Source organism: Seriola dumerili, unplaced genomic scaffold (assembly GCF_002260705.1).
Source record: "Seriola dumerili isolate Sdu_G_001 unplaced genomic scaffold, Sdu_1.0 BDQW01000050.1, whole genome shotgun sequence".
Lineage (NCBI taxonomy): Eukaryota > Metazoa > Chordata > Actinopteri > Carangiformes > Carangidae > Seriola > Seriola dumerili.
In genome coordinates, this window is record NW_019174305.1 from 1,594,826 (window position 1) to 1,608,576 (window position 13,751).

The 13,751-nt window shown below is 40.2% G+C and overlaps 1 protein-coding gene across 1 annotated transcript in view; it reads right to left on the reverse strand.

Annotated features, from left to right (window-relative positions):
- Positions 1-6,937, reverse strand: part of LOC111217891 (protein Dok-7-like) — a 27,039-nt gene extending 20,102 nt beyond the window's left edge. The window contains exons 1-4 of the mRNA XM_022739912.1: positions 6,884-6,937; positions 6,721-6,766; positions 5,799-5,887; positions 5,005-5,155 (exon numbers count right to left, since the gene is read on the reverse strand). Of these exons, the coding sequence (XP_022595633.1) occupies positions 5,005-5,155; positions 5,799-5,887; positions 6,721-6,766; positions 6,884-6,937 (340 nt within the window). The remainder of the gene's footprint in view (positions 1-5,004; positions 5,156-5,798; positions 5,888-6,720; positions 6,767-6,883) is intronic.
- Positions 6,938-13,751: the final 6,814 nt, after the last annotated feature.

The window sequence follows — 13,751 nt, forward strand, 5'->3', positions numbered from 1 at the left end:
ATGGAAAAAGGAGACGGTATAATAGGGCCCACATGTGCCAACAGAAAGTGAATCACATTTTTATACGGTTGAACTGTGCTGGATGGAGTCGCTCTTATACAAAGTTATGAGGTTCACTTACATCCCGTGCTGAATTTACATTGTTACCTTGTTTTAACCAGCACAAGATCCCGGTGTCATAAGAGAAGCTAAATGACTAAACTAATTGAATAGCTAATAGGAAAAGTAAATGCATATGTGAAATGAAATTGCCCTTTTAAATATCCTGACTGAAATCAATTTGTGAAATCCAGTTATTTATTCCTCTTTATAAACAGCATTTTCAAATAGGTTATATATTAATATTATTTATGAATGTGTTAATATATCTTTAAATAATATACTATTGTTTTATGTTGCTTTTTAAACCCCTTTTTTATTTGAACTATTTATTGAGGTTAATATTTCATTAGTACATTTTTTTTTAAATCCTCCCTTATATTGTATTTGTAATTTAGCCTTTTTTACTTGTAGCCTAATTAATTAATTTGTAAACAGTTTTTATTAATACATATTTTCATTGTGCAATTAGTTATTTATTACTATTTCTGTGGCACTTGTGCTCCTCCACACTCTCTTACATTAAACACAAGCATTTTATCCATTGTTAAAACTCGGACTTTTAATTATAAGTTTTCAGTGGTTGACTTCAAAGTTCAGACTTGAAGCCCTCAATAAATCACTCTTTTACCTGCCCCACACATTTTTACTAGTCTTATTGAGAAATATCTCCCAACCGTCATGAATTTAATAACATATTAAAATAACTTCAGTCTGATTTGTAACTGCACACTTCACAGCCAGGCTGTGAGTTGCTGTGGACAGCTTCAGTACTCTCAGTACTTTATTTTCCACACAGGTCATTCTTCCTGTTCTTCCCAAGGTATCACCTGCAGGATATATTTTCACAAGCTCCATCCCTTAATCGCACAGATGTCCACAAATATTCTTTTTCCTTTGTCACTACGTGAATCTCACACAATGTTTATCTCCACCCAGAAACTAACAAGCTGCAATTTGCTGGATATTAACATTTAAAAAAAATAACTCATCGTTCTTTTTGGTCCAAGCCACAGCTCACTGGATATTTTATTAATCCAATGTAAAAACCCACCTACTGTTAAGGATCCAATTTCCCACTTGAGGTACTGAAACCACACGTTTTGTAGGTTATATTTTTCTGGCAGCTTGAGAATAGTCTTAAATGTTTCCCCTAATACCATTAGCTGACTGAGAAAAAAGTCATTCATGAATTTGTTTCCTCTTGTCGATCACCGCCGCTCTCTTTAGCAATCAACAGTCTGTTTCATGCCTGTAGTTTTGTTTGCAGTGCTTCTGTCAGGCCCTCTTTGCCCAAATGTAGAAATTGTTTCAAGTCAGTTGCAAATTGCATATACTGTACATTGCTGAAAACATTTTTCAAAGCACACTGATTTTCCTACCTTCAAGGCTTTGCTTTTCCATTATGCTATGAACTGAATTGAACCACTTACGATATAAATTCTCATATTCTTTCTCTGAACTTCCTTATCACTAATTCAATGTTTATCTTGTGACTATAATGTCACTCATTTTCTCAATAAAAATAACAAACGATGATGATTATTGTTAACCCTGCCCACTTATAGTGTTGTATGAGTACATACTTTGTATACATTGACATACACTGTATATGACACTGTCACTGATGACTGTGAGGGAGCGAGGCAGACGCTGGCGCTGAGTAATAGCCATCTGCACAAACTGAGCGATGACAAATTGCAGCCAACAGAGCTTAAAGAACTGCTTAATCATCACTATCACAGCCATCACTTACACTGTGCATAGTCGTGTGTGTGTGTGTGTGTGTGTGTGTGTGTGTGTGTGTGTGTGTGTGTGTGTGTGTGTGTGTGTGGTATGGTGTGTGTGTGTGTGTGTGTGTGTGTGTGTGTGTTGTGTGTGTGTACGTCTACGTGTGTAATGAGTGTGTGTGTGTACCATAGCGTGGTTGTATTATGAGACACACACACACACACACACACACACACACACACACACACACACACACGACTATGCACAGTGTAAGTGATGGCTGTGATAGTGATGATTAAGCAGTTCTTTAAGCTCTGTTGGCTGCAATTTGTCATCGCTCAGTTTGTGCAGATGGCTATTACTCAGCGCCAGCGTCTGCCTCGCTCCCTCACAGTCATCAGTACAGTGTCATATACAGTGTATGTCAATGTATACAAAGTACACACACACACACACGACTATGCACAGTGTAAGTGATGGCTGTGATAGTGATGATTAAGCAGTTCTTTAAGCTCTGTTGGCTGCAATTTGTCATCGCTCAGTTTGTGCAGATGGCTATTACTCAGCGCCAGCGTCTGCCTCGCTCCCTCACAGTCATCAGTACAGTGTCATATACAGTGTATGTCAATGTATACAAAGTATGTACTCATACAACACTATAAGTGGAGCAGGGTTAACAATAATCATCATCGTCCTTGTTATTTTTTATTGAGAAATGAGTGACATTATAGTCACAAGATAAACATGAATTAGTGATAAGGAAGTTCAGAGAAAGAATATGAGAATTTATATCGTAAGTGGTTCAATTCAGTTCATAGCATAATGGAAAAGCAAAGCCTTGAAGGTAGGAAATCAGTGTGCTTTGAAAAATGTTTTCAGCAATGTACAGTATATGCAATTTGCAACTGACTTGAAACAATTTCTACATTTGGGCAAAGAGGCCTGACAGAAGCACTGCAAACAAACTACAGGCATGAAACAGACTGTTGATTGCTAAAGAGAGCGGCGGTGATCGACAAGAGGAAACAAATTCATGAATGACTTTTTTCTCAGTCAGCTAATGGTATTAGGGGAAACATTTAAGACTATTCTCAGCTGCAGAAAATATAACTACAAAACGTGTGGTTCAGTACCTCAAGTGGAAATTGGATCCTTAACAGTAGGTGGGTTTTTACATTGGATTATAAAATATCCAGTGAGCTGTGGCTTGGACCAAAAAGAACGATGAGTTATTTTTTTTAAATGTTAATATCCAGCAAATTGCAGCTTGTTAGTTCTGGGTGGAGATAACATTGTGTGAGATTCACGTAGTGACAAAGGAAAAAGAATATTTGTGGACATCTGTGCGATTAAGGGATGGAGCTGTGAAAATATATCCTGCAGGTGATACCTTGGGAAGAACAGGAAGAATGACCTGTGTGGAAATATAAGTACTGAGAGTACTGAAGCTGTCCACAGCAACTCACAGCCTGGCTGTGAAGTGCAGTTACAAATCAGACTGAAGTTATTTTAATATGTTATTAAAATTCATGACGGTTGGGAGATATTTCTCAATAAGACTAGTAAAAATGTTGGGGCAGGTAAAGAGTGATTTATGAGGGCTTCAAGTCTGAACTTTGAAGTCAACCACTGAAAACTTATAATTAAAAGTCCGAGTTTTTAACAATGGATAAAATGCTTGTGTTTAATGTAAGAGAGTGTGGAGGAGCACAAGTGCCACAGAAATAGTAATAAATAACTAATTGCACAATGAAAATATGTATTAATAAAACTGTTTACAAATTAATTAATTAGGCTACAAGTAAAAAGGCTAAATTACAAATACAATATAAGGAGGATTTAAAAAAAATGTACTAATGAAATATTAACCTCAATAAATAGTTCAAATAAAAAAGGGGTTTAAAAAGCAACATAAAACAATAAGTATATAATTTAAAGATATATTAACACATTCATAAATAAATATTAATATATAACCTATTTGAAAATGCTGTTTATAAAGAGAAATAAATAACTGGATTCACAAATTGATTTCAGTCAGGATATTTAAAAGGGCAATTTCATTTCACATATGCATTTACTTTTCCTATTAGCTATTCAATTAGTTTAGTCATTTAGCTTCTCTATGACACCGGGATCTTGTGCTGGTAAAACAAGGTAAACAATGTAAATTCAGCACGGGATGTAAGTGAACCTCATAACTTGTATAAGAGCGACTCCATCCAGCACAGTTCAACCGTATAAAATGTGATTCACTTTCTGTTGGCACATGTGGGCCCTATTATACCCGTCTCCTTTTTCCATCAGCGAACCACTTTCCACTGAAAAGAAGTCTGTGAAGTCGAGACAGCAGATTTTGCAGATAGAGACGGAACGGAGAGATGAAAGACAGATTGTATCTGTGTGTGTAATTCCACCTGTCATTTCTCTGATCCCCACTGGTGAGTGACCTCGACTGACTTCTCCTCAGCCTTTACAAGTGACAGTGGCCTGAGCAGCACACTGCTTCACATTCTCACCTAACATGAGCCTGTCAAACGACACTGTATTTCAAATATTTTACATATGATCATCTTTCAGGCTTTTAAGCAATATCAAGTTGTAAATGCACTTCATACCAGGTCAAGTAATCATATTTTTACTGCGCTGTAGCAAAAACAATACTGATCACGGGCGAAGTGGCAATTCATTGATTGATAACACAAAGTCAAATACGTCTGCAGCAGGTACTGAGATTTCTATCACTTCAGACTCATCCTCTGCTTTCACTTTGTTGTTGTTTTAGAACCAATGAAATGTCTTATATTAAAGTCCAATCCCAATCTATATCCTATTCATATTTACAACTGCTCAGTGTTGTAAACAAACTTGATCAGGCCTGTGTGGAAATCAAAAGCTCTAATTACAGGCCTCTAATTAAAGACCACACCGGCTCCCTCTGAGCACTGCTGATCCCCAAAACACACTCCTGCCGACACCGCAAAGACACAGACTAACCTGATTGAACGAAATGAAATTAAAATTTTAATTAAAAAAAAAAAACATTTTTTCACGAGTGATATCCAACTGCGACTTTAGTGAACCAGCTCTCCCCTTGAGCACATTACTCCTTTGCACACAACATCCTTGAACAGCTCAGCCTCTGCAACATCCACATGAGATCAAACCACTGACCTTCTCCCAGGCTGTAGCGGATGCGGGCATCCCAGGCCAGCAGGGTGTCTCGGCTGTTGAAGCCCAGGACCAGCATGTGCGCGAGGCAGAGGATGGAGAGAGTGTAGGATACGCCGTCATACCCGGGCCCTGGCTCTACACCGCAGATCCCCTGAAGCCGCAGAGAACATTTGATTTTGAAACATCCACCTTATCGGCCTGACTGAAAGGAGTTCCCATCTCTCCTGATTGAGGTCAGGTGGATTTGGCCAAATTAAATTCTGAAGTCAGGTGTGGATACTTTTCCAGACACTGGAAGTGACAAACCGAAACTGAAAGACAATAGCACAATAGTATCTCACATTTCACAGAGAGAACTCTCTGTCAAATGAAAGTTGGACTCAGTAATGTTTCAGCAGATCCTGTGACTCTTCGGTTCCTTTGGTGTCTTTGATCTGATGCAGTTTATGGAGATTAGATCAGATGATACTTTTTTATCCCTACTGGTTAATTTCAATTAATGACCCCTTTTATTCTTTGTTAGTTTAGGATTCTTGCATTCAGACTGCTCTAAAAGACCTAATTTATACTGTTGCTGGCAAATTTGTTATTCATCCTAATATGACCCATCTTAACTCCTTATCCATATGGCTTTCACATTATCTGGTCTACCCCCCTGTACACGTGGCAGCAGTCTCATGACACCAGCAGGACGCCTGAGGTGCAGTATGTGATGCAACACCACCACAGAGCTGTAAAACAAAAGAACCTGCCACCAGTGCAGTTCACCTGCGCTCTGCTGCAGCTGCACGTACCTCCAGTGTAACATTGAGCCTCTCCTTGTGGCCGCTGCCCTTCTCCTTCCCCTTCTTCCTCTCCTTATACACCAGCAGAGACAGACAGTCTGAGACAGACACAGTGACAATGAGCTTTAAAAACTGACAGGCTTAAAAGTCAATATTGAGATTAATAGCAGAATGTAAAACAACAACAGTGTCGATTTTTTTTTGTTGTAATCCCACTGTGTGTTCATGGCACAGCTGTCATAACAAATCCTAAAACAATGAACTGATCCACTAGCACAGCTGATGATGAAAGTCAAGCCAGGAATACACATGCATATGGACACTCACTCACACACACAGAGTGGAGCAGCCTACATTATTCCCACCGCTCTTGCCAGTTTCTACAAGGACACAGCAGCAGCTTGCAGTTTGACCCACATGTTTGTATGTTGAGTCTATCCTCACAGCATCCCACGTGAGACTCTACTCAGATTTTAAGACACTCAGCTTTGTTATTCTGCCAAACTTGCAAACAAGAACCTGTCAGACTGTGGCAATGTCACAGTTTATGTTTTTGGCTGGAAGGCTTTCAAATAATTAACCTCAAATCCAAATGGCACTAAAAACCCCTTTAAGATTTAATATCCAGGCTCCTAATTTGAAGGATACTGGCAAAACTGGCAAAAGGTGATTTTGGTCATTTATATGAAATCAATCGATCAGTTCAGCTGATGGATTGCGTAACGTGTTGACGCGGATGTGTTGCGTTACGCGCTCCCGTGGCGCGCAGCCAAGAGTTCAATTGACAAGGTGTGATTAGTTAAACTGCAGAGAATTAAATACGGTTAGTGCCCAATGATATTCACATGACTGAAGTGATCTTGGTGAAGATGTGTAAAAACTGACAATAAAAATAAGAGCAGGATATAAAAATAGAAGCCACACAGCCTACCTGCGACCGGAGAGGGCTTCCGAAGCACGACCCACCGAGTCTTCCACTGTGGAGAAGTGAAGCAAAGAAAAAATAAATAAAAAAAGTATATCCCTCTGGTTGGCCTGGGAGTGTGGGCACATGTTTTAAGGCGTAAAATAAGAGGGAAATTGGTGGAACTGACCTTTTTTCCATCTCTAAACTTGACTTGTCCCTCCGCGACAACTGTATCCGTCATCTTCTGTCATGGTTCCGAGCAGCTGTGTGTGTGTGTGTGTGTGTGTGTGTGTGTGTGTGTGTGTGTGTGTGTGTGTGTGTGTGTGTGTGTGTGTGTGTGTGTGTGTGTGTTGCCGCCTCCCCCAGCCCGCGGCGAGGGATAGAGAGAGGGGTCACTTTTCAAAATAGCCTTTTACAGCGCAGGCCCCGCCGGCTGAGTGCACTCTCTCTTCCCGACAAGCAGACCACCAAGGCGGGTGAGAGATACCACCCCACCCCCCACCCCCTTGCGGGGCCCTGCGGAGTTAGTACAGTTGTCATCCCGCGTCAAGTGCTTATTGTTTACAATGGAGCTAATTCGATTAAAAGCGCATAACACGCGTACCTTTCACTTAACTCATAAAGCTGGCACTCCGCCGGGTGTTACACGGGGATTCATGTTGCCTTAATGCTAATCAGCGCAGCCTTGGTTCTGTCTGTGGAAATCCAGTTAATCTGTAAACGCTGGCTCATGAGTAATCCCGAGTTCAGATGCAAAATGAGCAAATTAACCTCAAATCCGCAACAATATATAAATGATTATATACGTGATTACCGTGATTACTATTCAAGAAAATACTTTATTTTTATGAACATGTTCATTCATTTTGTCCACTGAATTCAAATCCGGGGAGCAAAGGAGGACTGCAGCTGTTTCTGCTGGTGCTGGTACATTGTGGTCTCACAGCAACAAAGTCCAGTGAAATATAGAGTAAATCCTCCTGACGTTTCTGTTGACCAAGGCTTGACTCAGATTTAGATGCTTTGGGGCTGGTGTTACTTTCACAGCCTCTATAAATCCAGGGGCATTTACTTTCCTGGAAATGCAGGTGAATTTCATTAACTATCTGGAAGGATTTAGTGTCAGGGAAGAAAAAACAACAAAAACTTATTGATCTCAAGAAGAGTTTTTGTTTCACTGTTGTTCTAAAAAATGACAGCTGAGAATTTCTCAGGTTTCCCTTTTCAAACATTTAATAGCTAATGAAAAAAACTATCTTTAATACTGCTACACTTTTCATTATTCATTTTTATTTTTAACCTTTTTAAAGGGGCACTGCACAGAGAGAAAATAACCCTAGTGATGTCATAGTGATGTCATCAGGGTTATCTGAGCTCAGACTTGGACACTTCATTTAAACAGAAAGTCTGCATTGCAAAGTGAAAGTGTGGAGCTCAAACGATGTGGGTGTTATAGGCAGGGGCAGTCTAACGAAAGATGATATGAAGTTGCATTATGGGAAATGTAGGCTCTAGAGTTTTTGAAGCTTGACCAACACTGAGGACTGAAAGTCAGAAAATTTTAGTGTCTACTACTTCGAGTTTGCCCGTTCAAAGTCACCCAACTTTATGGAAGTGAAATACTAGATTGCTGGAGTGCCCCTTTAAATCACAGATTTGTGTCAAACTACAGAACCAAAGGTGCCACACATGTTGTCCTGCATGGGGACAACAGGTGGTGATGGAGGAGGCTGACAGGTACTGCCAGTGCGATGCTGTGTCCCAGTTCTGTGTATAGTGTGTAGTATATACTTACTGATGGAGATACTATTTTTGCAGTTGGCTAACAAGAAATCTATATACTTTATGATGAAATACGTGAACTGGCGTGACTGACATAAGTGAAGCTGCAACCACTGTCACTTAAACTGCATAAATAGACAGTTTAAGATGTTTCACCACCAACCACACTTTTCCTAGAGACTTTTGGAGTTTAGCAGCTTTTTCAAGTCTTTTGTTTTCTCTTGAATTTTGTTCAACAATCAAAAATCTTTTTCTTTTTTTTGGATATTAAATTTCCAATACGAACTCATCATGCATGGTAGAAATGGTTTCAGGAGTAGCTATTCAGATCCTGTACCTAAGTAAAAGAAGAAAAACCACTATTTAAAAATGACTCTTTTACAAGTGAAAGCATTAAAACCTTTACCCAAGTAAAATGTATTTTCAGCAAAATATACTCCAACTGTCAAAGTACTCATTATCCCTTTAGGAGGTCAATACTGCATTACTATTATATTGGATAATTGTTATTAATGGTGCATTAAAATGTGAGAGGTATTTTAATGTTGCACTTGGGCAAGCTAATTTTTATTTCTTTATATACTGTTGGCCATTTTCATCTAAAACAATGCATTATATTACATGTTTTACTTGAAAATGTATCATATGTAACCAGCAACCATAGCTGTCAGATATGTGTAGTTATAGTACATGGAGTGAAAAGTATTTCCCTCTGAAATGTAATTGAGTAGAAGTGTTAACGTATTAAGAATGAACTTGTCGTATGAAACTGGGACACAGCATCTGATTAATCTCATCCTGCCATCTTCAAAGATCAGCCCTCAGTGGGGAGTCAGGGAGCAGCTGCACAGTTGTTGACACTTTACCTCAACTTTAAACCTAGACAGTGTTTCAGCTGCTGCAGACACTCTCATCAGTCAGAGTCACAGAGACCACATCAGTCAGAGTCGCAGAGACCACATCAGTCAGAGTCGCAGAGACCACATCAGTCAGAGTCGCAGAGACCACATCAGCAGGCCAGACACTTGTGAGTCAGCTAAAGATCCTGCTCCTCAAACAAAAGTTGCTTTCAATTTACTGCGGTCTATCTGCCCTTTGCTCTCACTCTGCTCCAACTGCCTCTTGGATTTGACCATAGAGGGCAAGTCTGAAGTCTGGTACACTGTTGACCTCATCCTGCCGCCACGGTAACGCAGTTCCAAGGCCACACCCTCCCACTTCCTGTCCAGCTCTGTGCCCTGGGTCCCCCGGAGGTCTCGGGAACCTCTGCGGGTTTGCCTGGTGTCTTCTGGGTCGGATTTGGCCCCGATTGCATCCAAATCCAAGGCTCGTTTTGAGGTTGTGTGGTTGGAGCGGGATGAAGGTGACTTGGATTTGCGACGTGAGCGAAGAGGAGGCCGTGGTGGTGGAGGAGGAGGAGGAGGAGGAGGAGAAAGAGAGGGAGTGATGGGGTTTGAAGATGTTGTTGCTCTGCTGGGTATTTTAAAACCTCCTCCTCCTCCTCTTTCCCTCCCTCTCCATCTGTCTCTGTCTTTACCTGGGGAAGAAGAGGCTGCTTTAAAAAGAGACAACAAAAGAAGAGACAAACAGAGGAGACAAAAGAAAATGGAAGAACACTCACCGGCACCGCAAACTGTCCACATGCAAGGAGCACTCACAGAAAACACAACATACAGGCAAAACGTTCTGCATTTCTTTGTGGTGCAGTGGGAAACAGTAACTAGAACATATCTTCATCCCCTGTTATGCTTTTGAGTGTGTGAAGAAGAGAGTGAGAAATTAATCAGAAAATTCAGATTCTGTCAAATTCTGTAAAATATCACACTGTGACAGCCACGACCAGCATGTAGCCAACTGTTTCAACACCACACACACACACACACACACACACACACACACACACGGAGCTGGGAGGCAGCAGGGAACTAAGTGGATGTGACAGATATTCCCATGGCTGTTGCCCATGACATCATGGGAAAGAGGGTTAGATGCTTGGTGCTCAGTGCTTGGTGTGTGTGTGTGTGTGTGTGTGTGTGTGTGTGTGTCAGTTAGTGAAAAGAGATTACGGTCCCCATCTTGATACAGACTGCTGCCATCTACTGGTTTAGGGGAAAACAGATGCATTGTGTGCTTGCTGGTTTTATTCTATTTTTTAAATAATTCTGTGACTTCAAACCTGTTTCTGCTTCTCATTGTATTTCTTTGTTATAACTTAATTAATTCCCACAGTCAGGTCGAGATATGACTAAACACCTGCAAAACAAATGACATTCCCATCATCTGCACTTAATGCTGTGTGTTAATTAGCAAATGATAGCATGCTAACACCCCTAAACTAACATAAAAACATGTTAGCTTTGTAAATGCGACCTTGCTGACATTAGCATTTAACTCAAAGCACCTTCTGCCTTAGTTCAGCCTCCAGTCTAGCTGCTGACAAGGCTGTGGACTTGTTTAAATGAACTCTGTTACTGTGGATCTGCACTAGATACAATGCAAAACAGTATAGTACTAGAATGCTCTATTTAAGTAGAAGAGCTGCTACGTGACTGGACTATTAAACTGCTAAGTGTTGGAGACTAATTTAACAGTACAAAAGTGGCTCCTGAAGTCTTTGTTTTTCAGGATTAGCTTCACAAGAACAGAAGTATAAAGAAACATCTCAAAGAGTCTGACTCACAATGGGAAGTTTCTTTAAAAAAAAAAAAAGGGATTAAAATCGATGCATCAGAAAAAAAAAAAAAAAAATTTTTACTCCACACCATCCTTCTTGCCAAAATGTGGTGCCTACCTTACCCACAATGCAACTCTGTTGCAGTTCCCTGTTGGTGAGAGATTCAGATGTGTTATGCCAGTTGCCAATGTACCTTGAAGCCTCTGCGAGGTCTGGTAAGATCACGTCTTTCTAACTCCACACCCCCAGATTCTTTTCATTTTGACTCTTCAAGTGACATCAGCTGAGGCAAGTTATCAGACTTCACACAGCAGTACAACCTGAGACCTGTAAGATGTGACTGATGTGGAAAATCAGTGGAGTTCCCCTTTAAAGGCTTTACACACCTACACAGGTGGTTCACTTATTTCCTGTTTTTTTTTTATGTACTTAAGCTACAAGTCCATGATAAAGATCAATACTCAAATCAGTAACTAGAGTACTTTAAGTTAGTTTGATATAATTCCATGCAATCAGCTGAAAGAGAGAAACGGTTTTGCCCCTCTCTTCCTCTTTGCCTCTGTGCACCACGTCTTTACGTCCTCTTCTCACCAGCAGATGGAGCCATTTGAGATGACAAGCATTGGACTGATGCACCAGGAGGTAATTATTATGTTGGCTGGTGGAACAAGGGCAACGGTCCCAACAAGAGCCGGTGAACTGAAACACAGAGCCAAAACTGTAATCGTAGAACAGCTTCTGTGAGCAATGCTATCCTGTGCAACACATCAAACATAAGACAAATGAGTGGATCCTGGAGCATGAAAACAAGAATCCTGTCCCAAGATTGGTTTACTTTGAAGGAATCCCTACACTCGCTTTATCTTCAAACCATGATTATCAGCAAGATTTTATCAAATCAGGTTGAACCAAATTAATAAAGCTCTTTTGTGATCCTCATCCAATACATTTATAGTTCTACAAAGGAGACAACTTGAGCATCCTTGATATAGATCCTTGTTTTTTTTGTCCTCTCCGATCAAATTTCCCGACATTTTCCCTGCCTTTAAAAGAATCTCACAGACTTTTTGGTGTGCGTAAGTGAGAGATGAAGAAGGTGGAACAAGCAAAGATATTTCATCTCTGTCTGTTTTTGTACAGATTTTGTTTGTCTCATTATATGGACCCGTTAAATACAATCAGTCGCTGCTGTTGTCACATGTCAGTCCCGGAGGACACACAAGATCATCATGTGATGCAAAAGACACACACACACACACCCACGAGCACACACGCGCATGTAGACGCTCTGTTTGTACGTGAACGTGAGCATGTATATGTGAGGTTGTGTGTGTGTGTGTGTGTGTGTGTGTGTGTGTGTGTGTGTGTGTGTGTGTGTGTGTGTGTTTGTGTGTGTGTGGATGAGGAAGAAACAGAACCTAGTTTTGTTCGTGGGCTACCAAAGAGCCCAGCATGACAAAGCTTGCCTAATAAGGCATTGAGCAGAGGGGAACCCATGCATAGCTAATAGCCCAGTCCCCCAAAAAGCCTTTGTACCCCGAAACAAAAGCCCTGTCCTGCAGACAAACACACACACACACACACACACACACACACACACACACACACACACACACACACACACACACACACACACAAACGAGGCAACAGAGAGAGGAGAGGAATATCAAGTAAGACAAATAGGAGAGTGGTTGTACAGATGGAATGAGGTGGGCAAAGGTCAAAAACGGGAGAAATCACATTTTCTTAGCTGCAAGTGAAAAAGCATTTCGTCCTGGGTGGCTGTTGATCTATTAAAGAATAAGACAATTGGGTCTAATAACCTGAAATAATGTCAATAATAGCCAGGATAGTTATTCCCAATGGTGGAGGAAGTAGTCAGTTTAAATAGCAACAGCATGCAACAGAAAAATGCCTTTCAGTGTTATTTATTATATATGTATTTTATTATCAATAATGCAGAATCCTCAAGGACTCCAACTATTTGGATATCAAAATATTCCATCTATTGCATGATGAAAAAAAGAATTATAACCCACTGTGCAAAGTTGCAGGTGTATTTCCTAATCCTGGTATCCAGAGATGACATAATGTCCTTGCTCTTTGGTAAACACGAGCAAAAATATTAACATGTGTGAAAATATAAAATGTCAGAGAGAAAAATTGTACAATATGTGTACCAGTAAAAGTGATTTTGGTTCATAGTGTAGAAAATGACATGATATGTGACATTTACAGCTCCCATCTCAGTTTGGATTTGGAAAAGTATGTCTAATTTGTGAAAAAACCTTAGTTACCATGCAACAGATGGAAGTCTTAGAGTCTTTTAGGATTCTGGAAATTCCTTCAGAACAGTGATACGTGTTGTTAAATGACCTTTTGGTTTTTTCATTCAAGACTGGTTCATTCTTCTCTTGTAAAATTGGATGCTTAACGCTGTGAATCAAATGTAATGGTAACACGAGTGGCTGGTACACTACTAGAGTAAATGTGCTTAGTTACATTCCACCACCGGTTACTACCATGGTGGTATTCTGTTTCACATTAACAATCAGGATATGATGATGCATATTAATACTTTATCCTTCAACCTTTGCTC